Here is a 12660-nt window from a genome sequence, read left to right as displayed (position 1 = left end):
CGTACTGCCAAATTCTCTAAAACGACATTGGAGGCAGTTTATGGTAGAGAAATTAACATTACATTATCTGGTAACAGCTCTGGTGGATATTCCTGCAATCAGCATGCCACCTGCAAGCTCCCTCATAACCTGACATCTTTGGCATTGTGCTGTGTGACAAAACTGCACATTTTAGAGTGGCCTTTCACTGTCCCCAGCACAAGGTGTGCCTGTGTAATGATCAGGCTGTTTAATCAGCTTCTTCATATGCCACACCTTTCAGGAAGATGGATTATCTGTGCAAATGAAAAATGCTCACTAACAGGGATGCAAAGAATTTGTGCACAGCATTTGAGAGAAATAAGCTTTTTGTGCATTTCTGGGATCCTTTATTTCAGCTCATGAAACATGGGACCAACACTTTACATATTGCGTTTATACTTTTGTTCAGTTTCAGTATAAATCTGGCATGGCTCAAAGGAAAACAACGTTCACTTTCACTTCAGAAGTGCAACAATTTGATCGAGTGGGGTGGAGGAGGAGGAGTATGAAGGCTCATTGACTACTAAGCGGTGAGCTCTTGGAACGGGACAACACTTTCTGCCCAGCGGAGAATAGTATTTTTGGAAAAGTTTTTCTCTTGAAAGCATGTCCAAATATAAGCCATGGCAGATTGGTTGCTGTCTCTGTATCGGTTTATCTGGTGCCATAATATTCATCTGTCTCTGCATACTAGCCTTTGGCGTATTTATCCACCGAGGATGCTCTGAGGACACGTACAAGCATGCGGCGGTTTCTGCGGACTCTAAACTTTGCTCCGACATTGGCAGGTAAAGTAGAATACGGTCGCCTCGATCGTACAGCTAGTTATAATAAATTATAATTGATTTAAAACATGTTATCTAAAGTTTCACCGCTCTAATGGGCTATCTATGATAAATGGATTTGGTAGTCTGATTGAACAGGCGTTGTTTGGTGTTATTTTACCAAAATTGCCAAATTCAACATGTCTCTCTCTAGGTTCAAGCTGCGGCCTTATCATTTTAGCAGGGAAAGAACACTCTTTGCTGCAGTGATTTAGACTGTAGGCTATTGATTTTCAACTGATAGCCAACGTGCAGATAGATATAAACCGTAGGTAGCATAGACTACCAAATAGTATGCAGTTTAGGAGATTTGATCGGCCAACAGAGATTATACAGAACTATTAATTGTATTGAACCCAAGTTACTTGATTCAGTTGTGGCTAGTCAGATCTATAGCTTTCCTTTTATTACAAAAAAAACGATGCTTACAGTAAGTATGTGTTATATTTGTATCAGTGACTTTTCCCATGTATTTTAAGCACACTGACACTTTTGCATATACTCAGTTGGTTTGAGCTTTCCATTCCTTTGATATAACCCCTAGCAAGCATGGCCAATAGTCAGCTCCCCCAGCAAAAACATGTACCTCAACACAAAATCTTCAGCTTTGTTAGCGGAACCGGTAGCGCACACAGCGTCTCTGTGTTATAGGTCATCTATTTCCCCTACCGCCTGCCAAGAGTTGTCACTCATCAGCAATGCACTTACTTGTTCAGTCGTGTGAAGTTATGTGAACATCTCTTATTTTAAGCAATAAATGAGGCATGAAGACACTCTTCACTTCTTCAGCTGTCCCCATTCGAGAACCTTTTATGGTTCCAGGTCGAACCTTTTATGGTTCCAGGTAGGACCCTCTGTGGAAAGGGTTCCACATGGAACCCAAAAAGGTTCTTCTACCTGGAACCAAAAATAATTATCCTATGGTAACAGCTGAAGAACCCTTTTAAGTTATAGACAGCATCTTTTTTTCTAATAGTGTAGAGGTCCAGATGACCCAACATGCCTACACTGGAGGAGAGAGGATGTAAGCACAATTAAAGTTGGACCTACTTTTATGTGATGGGGCATTTCTGCAGGGTGTACATACTAAGCAAGCTTTGTGTTGACACCATGGCCTCTTAGATCCCCCTACTGTCTCTGTTGTTTAACACGGAGAAAGGACACAAGGCTTTTAATACCTGTGTCATAATATTTAAAAATATATATTTTTTGACCCTATCCTTTGAAAGCCCTTTATTAGCACTTGAATGGAAGTTATTATTTTAGTATTGTGTATAGTAGGGAGAGTCTACCGCACATCGAGGGCTGATTGGTGAAGGTGCTGGGGGCAAAAGGCTAAACTGGAGAAATAGGAAAAAGTCTCTGCTCACTTTCATTCAGGTACACATTTCTTTAATTGTATTTGAGCTTTTGCTTTTATACACAGATGATCATACACAATTATTGCCTGATGATCTTCTGAACTTCCCAATACCTTTCTGGTGCATTTTAGTCACTTCAAACTATACTTTCTTCAGATTTAAAAACTTTGAAAGTACTGTCAGACTGATTTTTAATAGACTGTCAAGGACCAAAATAAAAATTTAAACATTGGCTGTTGATTACATCAAGTTTTTTTTACAAGGTGGGGTCGCAAAACATTTTAAATTCCAAATGGGGTCAATTGCCAACAAAAAAGTTTGGGAACCTCTGCTGTAATGTGGGCTGTTTCCAGAGATATACTGCAACAAGGAGGATCGGCAGTAGATGGCGCCATTGCAGCTCTGTTGTGCACCTCACTGGTCAACCCTCAGAGCATGGGCCTGGGAGGAGGCTCCATATTCACTGTTAGGGACAAAACTGGTGAGTCTGTTCTTTTATAGTCTTTGCTTTTGTGGTACTTTACTGTGGGGTTTAGCCAACAAGGTTTGTGGTGGAATTGTATAACCTATGCATCTCTTTATCTATCCTCAGGCACGGTGAAAACCTTCAGTTCGAGAGAGACTGTTCCACAGTCATTCAAAGCTGATCTGCTGAAGGGCTGTCCAACATCTGTCATATTTATCACAGGTAGTTAGACCTGCCAAAAAATGGATGAATGGATCCATATACAGTATCAATGTGTGTACATTGTATGACAACAATTAACAGATTTTTTAAATTCAAATAACTCTGACAGCTAAAAGAGTAATCCACATCAAATGTGAGCAAACTACAACACCAAACACTACCCCTTTCATGTCTACTCTTCATTTCTGTCCTGGAATGTGGCATGATGTAACACCTCTCTTTTTGTTTGTGTGTTAGGGCCCATACAGTCCAGTAGCGTTTGCGGACCTACTTAGCACCTCTGAACAGAGTGCCAGCTGTAATTTGTTTACCGAGTGTGCATGATTTTACATGTATCATTGCGTGAAAATGTTGGCAGTCGGACGTTTACAGCAGGTGGTCCCTAAAACACAGCACGCTGAATGACCGGCGCAGACACGCTAAATCCACATTCAGTACGGTGTGTGCAAGCTTTAACATCTCTTTTTGCTTGTGTGGACCCTGGCAGGTAGTCAGTGGATTGGCGTTCCTGGAGAGTTGCGTGGGTATGAGGTGGTTCACAGAATGTATGGGAAGCTGCCGTGGGCCAGGCTGTTTGAGCCCACCATTAGACTGGCCAGAGAAGGATTTCCTATGCCACCCTTCCTGGGATCCCTCCTTAACATCACACTCATAGGAAACCTGGTGAAAGCAACATCACTCTGGTAGTAAGAGATCTCACTCACACTTACAGACAGCAACTCAATGTGTACATTAGTTTTCATACTCAATGTGTACATTCGTTTTCATACATTAGTTTTCAACAGACTCGGGTGTTAAATGATGTCATTGAGGATTGCACTTGTTTCGATTGATTGTAGTGGTTTATTTGTAATTGTACCTTGTAGTTTTTTTCTTTATTTTTTTAAATGTAAATTGTATTGATTGTGAAAATGTTTGTACTCGGGACACCATTATGAATGAGACTTTGGTCTCATTTGGGATCCCCTGAATAAATACAAGTAAGAATAATATATATAAAGAAAGACGCTAAAACTGCATTTGTCCAAATGTCAGGTCAGCAAAGTTGTTAACAGTGCATGAAGTACATGTATCTGAGGACTTTTCAGTCAGAAAGTCCAGATATCCAGTCCTATTATCCTAGCATGAAGCTAATCAACTTGTTTAGAGATTGACACCTCCACTGTAGTCTGTGGGCTCAGATCAAGTTCTCATCTGTATGGTTGTGCAGTACTATACATAGACAGACTGCAGAGGCTTTCCTGAGTACAGACTGTATTTGTATTTGATACCATTCTACTTATTCCGCTCTAGCCATTACCACAAGCCCATCCTCCTCAATTAAGGTGCCACTGACATCCTGTGCGGCAGACACAGACTGCAGAGGCTTTCCTGAATACAGACTGCAGACACAGACTGCAGAGGCGTTTCCTCGTCTCAGCTCCTCTCCTCCCCTCTCTCTTCCTCCTCTTACAGAACAGAAGTGTGAGCAGTAGCACAGGAGATGTGTGGGGAATGTGCCCGTGGCACCCCAGCAGGTGGAGAGGGGGATTCACATATACTCAGGGATAATTTGAGAATGGAGATAGCAATGAAATTACAGAGATCTAATGTTTGACAGTTGCAAATGTTCTGTTCTATCACTGTAATCCAATAAAAAATCTAATCACATTTTATTTCTCACACGTGCCAAATACAACAGGCTTACCGTGACATGCTTACTTAAAAGCCCTTAACCAACAATGCAGTTCAAGAAATATAGTTAAGAAAATATTTACTGAATAAACTAAAGTAAAAAATAAAATAAGTCATATAACATCCGGAAAGCACTGTATGATAATGCATTTTTCTGTTTGTTCTCTGGTCTTTTTTCTGTTTGTGGTTGATATGTTATATTAAAGACATGCCGCTCTTTCAGTGAGGTGTTCTGCCACAAGAACAAGACGGTGCTGGGCATAGGAGACACATTGAAGTTCCCTAAACTGGCAGAAACCATGGAAACCATTGCAGAACAAGGTGTAGATGCCTTTTACACTGGCCAAATTGGACTTGACTTGATCCAAGACGTAAAAGCAGCAGGTGGGAGCGAGATTTATTTGTGTAAATGAGAGAGGGGGAGGGAGAGAAAGATTGGGAGAAATGTAGAGGGAAAACCAGTATTTTAAAAAAAACACATTTTAATAAACTCCAGATTGTTATATTTTCTTGTCCGTGTAAGGATTGCCAACATGGATGGACATACTTTTCTACCCATCTAGGTGGGACCCTTACCATGGAGGATCTGAAGTCATTCAGAGTCAGAGTGGAGGATGCCTGGACTGTTCCTCTTGGCGATTACCAGATGCACATCCCTCCACCTCCTGCAGGGGGAGTCATGCTCGCCTTCATCCTCAACCTTGTTAAAGGTACATTAGGTACCTTAGGTGTTAACACTTTCTCCAAGTGTTTCAAGTCAAGTCAGGCTACAGCTATATCCACAATTTAGAGCTATTGTTTTGTAACCATTATGTTTAAAGTGTGTTGATGGTGTGTCATCATGGTAGTGCACAATCATTGGACAGTTCCAAAAGGTACCTTCTCCAGGTTGTGGAGGTTTGACTGGCTGTTTTTGACCTTTCCCAGGGTTCCATTTCACCCCCAGGTCCATGGAGGAGGACCAGAAGGTCCTGACCTATCACTGCTACATAGAGGCAGCTAAATTTGCTAACGGACAGAGGAAGAGCGTTCACGATCCTGTTTTCAACACTAAAAAAGTAAGGATCTAAGAGAACTGCCTCTCTAAGTGTATTCTGTACTTTTACACACTAATATGTGAAATCATACTGTTTTAAAATGTAGGATGCATCGCATATGGTGGACTCTGACTTTGCTGATCGGATCAGGTTATTGATCAGTAAAAACCATACCTATAATGACTCCTACTACAACATAACACCTTCCCCTGACCGCTTTGGGACCACACACGTGTCAGTCCTGGCTGAAGATGGATCTGCAGTCTCTGTCACAAGTACCATCAACCAAATGTGAGCCTCTACCCTCACTGAGATGCGGAACAGCACATCCCTCTAAATAGAACACTGTCTAATGTATTAACACACAGTCTCCTTCTAAATCGTAATATGATCGATGTCTCGACAGTAAACAAACCAGCTAAAACTGCAGGTTTTGGAGTTGTGTACTCTTTTCTCTAGGCTAACAGTCTTTTTTTCTCTTTCCAGTTTTGGTGCAGGGATTTACTCCAGTAGAACAGGCATCATCCTCAACAACGAGCTGGCTGACTTCTGTTTTAGAGCAGAGAGATTGAGTGCAGGTACATATCAACTTTTCAATTTAGTAACCGTTTTAAATTAATGTATCACTTAGGACTACTTGTCTAACCTTTAACCGGTCTTCATGGGGTGATATCTTATATAAGTCTATGGGTGATATCTGTGTATATTACATTGTCTCATTCCTCACAGGTGAACAGCCTCCCTCTTCAATGGCTCCAGCTATACTGAGCTCCAGCTCTGGGAAAAATACCCTTGTAATTGGGGGATCAGGGGGTAGCATGATCACGACCGCCATGGCCCTGGTGAGTCTTGATTCAGGTGTCTTAACCAATTTCTTCCACATGTCTCATCGTTCCTTCTCAACACAGCAAAAAATGTTTTTTTTTAGAAAAGGATACATAGAGCCTCATCAAATCTCTCCCCTTTCAGTCCATAATGAACCACCTTTGGTTGGGGATGAGTTTGAAAGATGCCATTGCTGCTCCTATAGTGTTCGTCGATGGCAACAACAATGTGAAGTTTGAGCATGGCTTTGATAAGGTAATTCCTCTGTTCTTATCCTTTCAGTAAATCAATGACAGCCAAGGTCACTGCAATTGGCTGTTGAGTGATAACAAAGTGATGTGTGTGTGTGTGTATATATATATATATATATATATATTTGGTTTGATTGTAATGGCTGCCTGAGAGCAGTGACCATTTTGAGAGAAATACAGTCAAATCATGATTTTAAAATGGGATGAGTAAGAGACAGTGAGTGGTGCTTTTTTTTAGCCTGACTAACTCTGTCTGTCTGCTCTCAGTCTGTGATAGAGGCCCTTAAGGTCATTGGACACAGAGTGAAAGACTACAAATACTTCTTCAATGTGGTCAATGCTGTGGCCAAGGAGGACGGATGCATCACAGCCGTGTCAGATGCCAGGAAGCAGGGCAAATCTGCTGGCTACTGACCAAAGGTTGACAGCCAATTAGTTGGCTTTAGAACACTGTACAGTAGGTCCCAGAGGACAGTACTTTTAGTGAAATGTATTTTTTGTAATTCTATTATCTTCATATATGAACATTTTTATCTAAACCAACAGTCCAGAGCCTTAAGCAGAATCAAATGGCCCTCTTGACAAAATACTTAGGCACTGAAATGGATGGAGTTTCTAATTTTACCAAGTACATACAATTACATGCTTGTTCTTAATGACTAACTGTACAGTACACATAGATTATAGCACAAGGGAGGTCCCGAAGGAACTCAAATGGGAAGAGAAGTTCAGTACAGCCTGTACTAACATGGGACTCATACTGTGACCACAAGGACTTCTCAGATTCAGGACAGGACATGATACAACATGTTACAACTCAATCCTCCAAGTTCATTTATTAGTCCCTCTCTGGAGTGTTGCACCAATACTCTTGAGACTCACACTTTGAGATAAAACAGACTTTTTGCAGCCCCCTTCAGTGTCAGAAAGGAGTTCCACTGCCTAATAATACTAAAGCACCCTTTGCTGACTCTAACAGCTACCCAATCAGTTTGCTGCCTAATCTTATTGGAGAGTGGAGAGAATTATGTTTGACCAAATACAATGCTACTTTTCAGAGAACAAATTAACTACTGATTTTCAGCATGCATATACAGAAAAGCACTCAACTTGTACTGCACTGACTGCGATGATGGATGATTGGTTAAAATAAATGGATAATAAGATAGTTGAAGCTGTATTGTTAGATTTCAGTGCAGCCTTTGATGTTATTGATCAGAAATTGTTATTGAAGAAACTCACATTGGCTTTACATCACCTGCCATCACATGGTTGGACAGTTAGTTATCCATTATAACCCAGAGAGTGTTCTTCAATGGAAGCTTCATTAATATCAGATATGTGCGGTGTCCCTCAGGACAATTCCACACTCTACATGTCAGCACCCAAAGTCGCTGAGCTCACAAAATAAATAAATAAAAGATTGTCAGTTTTAGAATGGGTGAATAACAATAAACTGGTCTTAAATACATCTCAAACTAAAAGCATTGTATTTGGTTCAAAGCATTCTCTAAGACCTTAACCTCAACTGGAGTTGTACATAAAGGGTGTGACCTTTGAGCAAGTTGAGGAAGCTAAATTCCTACGCACAGTACGTATAACACTGTATGGTCAATTATCATGGGCAAGTCATATTGGCAAAGTTGTTGTGAAGATGGGGAGGGGTATGTCTTTTATAAAAAGAGGTTATGTGTTTGACAAGGCAATTAGAAATTCCAGACAAGCTCATTTTCTAACTTGATCACTAAGATCAGGGTGGCAGGGTAGGCTAGTGGTTAGAGCGGTGGACTAGTAAACGAAAGGTTACAAGTTCAAATCCCTGAGCTGACAAGGTACAAATCTGTCCTTCTGCCCCTGAATAGGCATTTAACCCACTGTTCCTATGCCGTCATTGAAAATAAGAATTTGTTCTTATCCTACTTGCCAAGGTAAAATAAAGAAATAATCTGAATATTTAGAGTGATCTTCTCAACCATTGATGGCCTGATTTAATGCTACTCCTGCAAGCAAACCTGCAAACTTTCCTCCACAGTTAAAAGCTAAAATAATACCTAGCTTTTCATCTGGTGTTTTATCTTTATTCCACTTTAATATGTGGCCAGATTCTCTCTGTGGTTTGGCGCCTTGTCTTGATTTAGCTGGAGGAAGTTGTAAGAAATCTAAGTATTTAAATCACTAATACAGTCTAATAATTTATCCGTGTAGCTAAAATCCTCTGGTGACACAAATGTAAAGTTGTGTATCAAGTGCCAACTGTATTTTAGAAATTCCAATCTGGTTTTCGTGCCCACTACAGCACAGATACAGCCTTAGTTAAGGTGGTAAATGATCTTAGCGCTAACACAGATGCCAAACAGCTCTCCGTCCTTGTACTCTTGGATTTAGGTGCTGCATTCAATACTGTTGACCATGATGTCCTCTGGACAGACTGAAGAGGTGGGTTGGCCTCTCAGGTCCAATTCTAAATTGGTTCAGGACCTATTTGACAGGTTGAGCTTTTTTGTGACCCATAACTCAGAGAAAATACTACCACCTGAGGAACATTGCCAAGGCGCGGCCATTTCTCTCTCAGGCTGATACAGAGAGACTCGTCCATGCTTTTATTATAAGCAGGCTTGACTACTTTAGTGCTCTCCTGTTTGGTCTACCCAAGAAAGCTATTGGTCAACTGCAAAACATACAGAATGCTGCAGCACTGGTACTGCCCAAGACCAGACAGATAGCACACATTACACTGGTTTTAAGGTCTCTGCACTGGCTGCCTGTGAGTTTTAGAAATACATTTTAAGATTCTTATATTGCTTTTTAAATCAATCCATAATTGTGTACCCCAATACATGTCAGACATACTTTTTAAGTTATGTACCCAGTAAGTCCCTCAGGTCCTCTGGTACTGGCCTTTTAACTATTCCAAAGCCTAGGACCAAGAGGCATGGAAAGGCAGCCTTTAGTTACTATGCCCCCAGCCTCTGGAACAGCCTGCCAGAGATCCTCAGTGGGCTGAAACTATGGACATATTTAAGAGATCTTAAAACACACCTTTTTAGCTTTGCTTTTCCTTAGTGCTTTTTAGTCATTTAGTTTTTGTTATTCTTTTATTTTTTATCCTCTTATTGTGTAGTAAATATTTAAGTTGTGTTTTTCCTGTGAAGCACATGGCGTTGTATTCCATGTCTGAAATGTGCAATGTGCTGTATAAATAAAGTTTGATTTGTACTAGTTGTTCAGGCTTTGGTCTTGTCCCATCTTGATTACTGTCCGGTAATATGGTCAAGTGCAGCAAACAATGACCTAGCAAAGCTGCAGCTGGCTCAAAATAGAGCACACGCCTTGCCCTTAACTGCACATATAGAGCTAAAATCATCAACATGCATGCCAGTCTTTTCTGGTTGAAGGTTGATGAGAGATTAACTGATTCTCTTCTAGTTATGAGAAATATTACTGTGAAGAAAATTGCAGATTGTCTGCATAATCAAATAACATTCAGCTCAGACACCCATACATGCCACCAAAGGTCTCTTCACAGTCCCCAAGTTCAAAACGTATTCACGGCAATGCACTGTATTATACAGAGCCATGATCGCATGGAACTCCCTTGGATCTCCAATTACTCAGATTTGTTTTTTTGTGGACCCCAGGAAGAGTAGCTTCTGTCAACGTTAAATGGGGATCCAAAGAAAAAACGGTACATATAATAAAATCAATGTCCGAAATAACAAGTAAATTGGTAAGAATGCCATTGCGCAATCTGTGAGAGTGAGAGTACTGTATTAGCTTTTGATGTATTGCATTGACATCACCAGGGCCTGTTGTCACATGTACAGGTTTATATTGATCCCCCTCCAGGTCTATTAAAAATTCAACCCGTGTTAACTTTCAGCATTTAGCTCCGTCATGTCTGCGATGAATACTAATTACTTTGACTTATTCTGTTTGCCCTAAAGGAAGTGAGAATAGCTTTTTTTTTAAACAAATGCAGTAATAGTAATGCAATGTTTCAATAGTAGAGCTTGTGAATGAGTAATGATCTCTAAATTGGATCCTCCCAGGCACTAGATGTGAATTATGAAAACATGCAAATATACTACCCGGTGTTGGTGTCTGGTGTTCATGTGGGATCATTTGGAGTAAAGGAGCTCAGTGTTTGGTATAGATGTAGGATCTTAATTTGAGCCAGTTTGCTACAAAAGGAAAATAATCCTGCAGCAACAGGAAATGTGAATTATAATGAATGGACATTTTTGTAGGGTTTGATACATTTTCCATAAGAAAAAAAGTCTGAAATACACTTGTTTTACATTTCCTGCAACAGGGTGAACAAATTAAGATCCTACATATGTGCCCGAGTGTTTCATCAGGTTTAGCTAAATGAAATATTAAGGAAAATGCTTGAATAAAGCCTTAGTTAATCAACTTTCCAATACAGAATGTTCTCTGTCCAGGGCATTTCAAAGCTGTAAAATTGTTGCGGTAAAATAGTTGTTAAAAGCTTTGCCTCTGAGTTTTTGCCTCTGTTTTATATCCTGCTTTCCAAACTTTAAGTACTTTGTTCCTTTCTAACTATACAGTAAGATATGTGGTATGACCCTGTCGGAAGTTACAGTATTAATGAGGTCATGTCATGAGCTGTTGAAATCTGTTGATGGGAAATTGTTAGTCATATAGTATTGTTTCCTACTGTAACATTTAGCCTTTTACAGTAGGTTAATTCATCCCCACATACACACTTTGACCATTGACCATAGTACATGTAATATGTCCAAAATGTGATGCCAATAGACAGGTTAAATATTTTCTAACAGACATTGTCCCTTTTTGCTATATTTGTTTAAAGTGTATGGTCTGTTACGCATTCACTATACCCCTGAGTGGCACTGAGAATAGTTGCTTTACATATGCTTTCATGTTATGACATAATTTTCTAACATATTTTGTGGAATATAAATCAAGGTTTCATGTTTACTGTCCAAAAAAATGGATCAAGTGAATAGATTTTTGTGGAACAAAATGTTATGGAACACCTTACGAGATGATCAATAAATATGTTTACATGTTCACTCGTGAGAACAATTAAACCCTGAAGTAAGTCCTCTTTTACTCTTTGAAACTGATTACCTGTGTTTTCATTGTTGGTCAATGCTGATCAAATTGTTGTAGTCTTGTGAACATTACATCCTTAAACTGTTCTATGGATATATATTGTAAATTATTGATCTTGAACCAAAAGCAACACAATTGATATATATATATACAGTATATATTAGGCAAACTGTGATGATGATTAATAATAACCTCAAAATAAAAGCACCAGTCATTACCTTTCGTATTCTGACCGATGAAAGACAAACATGAATATAGAGATGGCACTGTTAATTGGAATATGAAATATTGAGATGGTACAGACCGTAGCGATTAATAATCCAATTAAAACGATGTGGAGGACAACTGTGGATAATGAATTGCTCTTTCTTTATATCAGACTGAGGTATACTTGGTCATCAAAGACAGGATAAGAGAGGAGATGTTGGAGGGTAGTTTCTCTCCACTTTATGACACCAATGAGCGTAGAAAGGTGGACCTGGTTTACCAGAGTGGACTAAGGTTAAAGGGCATTACCGAGATGAGGAGAGGAATGTGTGTATGTTTCTGTTGGTTTGTTATATAGTCTGGAGGTGGTTTTCATCTGAATTGGATGCCTAATCAGCCAGCCTGTCTGTGGAAGCAGGGGTGTGTGTATGGGTCTCAGTTTGTGTAAACTGGGGTGTCTGTATGGGTCTGTTTGAGGGAGCAGGTAATGATGGTGGAAAAAAATCTGTACAGTTACATATCGCTATTTTTTTGGGACGATGTTATATTGATACTTTGACTCCAAGTATTGATTTGTAAAAAATGAGGTAGCTAGAGCTAGTTGGCTGTACCTGTTAATCTTACAGCCTGTTCTCCATCTTTTTAAATAGTGAGCTGACATGTTTTCAGCAC

At 39.8% G+C, this 12660-nt stretch overlaps 1 protein-coding gene across 3 annotated transcripts; it reads left to right on the top strand.

Annotated features, from left to right (window-relative positions):
* Window positions 1-499: 499 nt before the first annotated feature.
* LOC139422899 (glutathione hydrolase 5 proenzyme-like) lies at window positions 500-9902 on the top strand. 3 transcript variants are annotated; one of them, XM_071174356.1, is made up of 12 exons: window positions 500-809; window positions 2560-2687; window positions 2799-2894; window positions 3382-3577; window positions 4792-4952; window positions 5132-5278; window positions 5496-5626; window positions 5712-5896; window positions 6092-6183; window positions 6335-6447; window positions 6575-6685; window positions 9067-9902. In XM_071174356.1, exons 1-12 carry the CDS (start codon window positions 628-630, stop codon window positions 9256-9258), a joined length of 1734 nt encoding a protein of 577 aa, XP_071030457.1. In that variant the 5' UTR covers window positions 500-627; the 3' UTR covers window positions 9259-9902. The 3 variants fall into 3 exon arrangements, with proteins under 3 accessions (XP_071030457.1, XP_071030459.1, XP_071030458.1); XM_071174358.1 differs by having other exon boundaries at window positions 6949-9902; XM_071174357.1 differs by having other exon boundaries at window positions 583-809; window positions 3382-3580; window positions 6949-9902.
* The last annotated feature ends 2758 nt before the right edge of the window (window positions 9903-12660 follow it).

The sequence above is a fragment of the Oncorhynchus clarkii genome, chromosome 12, assembly GCF_045791955.1.
Source record: "Oncorhynchus clarkii lewisi isolate Uvic-CL-2024 chromosome 12, UVic_Ocla_1.0, whole genome shotgun sequence".
Classification (NCBI taxonomy): Eukaryota; Metazoa; Chordata; class Actinopteri; order Salmoniformes; family Salmonidae; genus Oncorhynchus; species Oncorhynchus clarkii.
Note: the sequence above shows the minus strand (reverse complement) of the source record. Positions and strands in the feature narration are given on the sequence as shown.

What these genes read in the sequence shown, in the direction of transcription:
- LOC139422899 (XM_071174356.1), top strand. Translation starts at nt 628, where the DNA reads ATGTCCAAATATAAGCCATGGCAGATTGGTTGCTGTCTCTGTATCGGT. An exon ending in CACTGTTAGGGACAAAACTG is followed by an intron (nt 2,688 to 2,798) that starts GTGAGTCTGTTC and finishes ATCTATCCTCAG; the next exon opens with GCACGGTGAAAACCTTCAGT. An exon ending in CATCCTCAACCTTGTTAAAG is followed by an intron (nt 5,279 to 5,495) that starts GTACATTAGGTA and finishes GACCTTTCCCAG; the next exon opens with GGTTCCATTTCACCCCCAGG.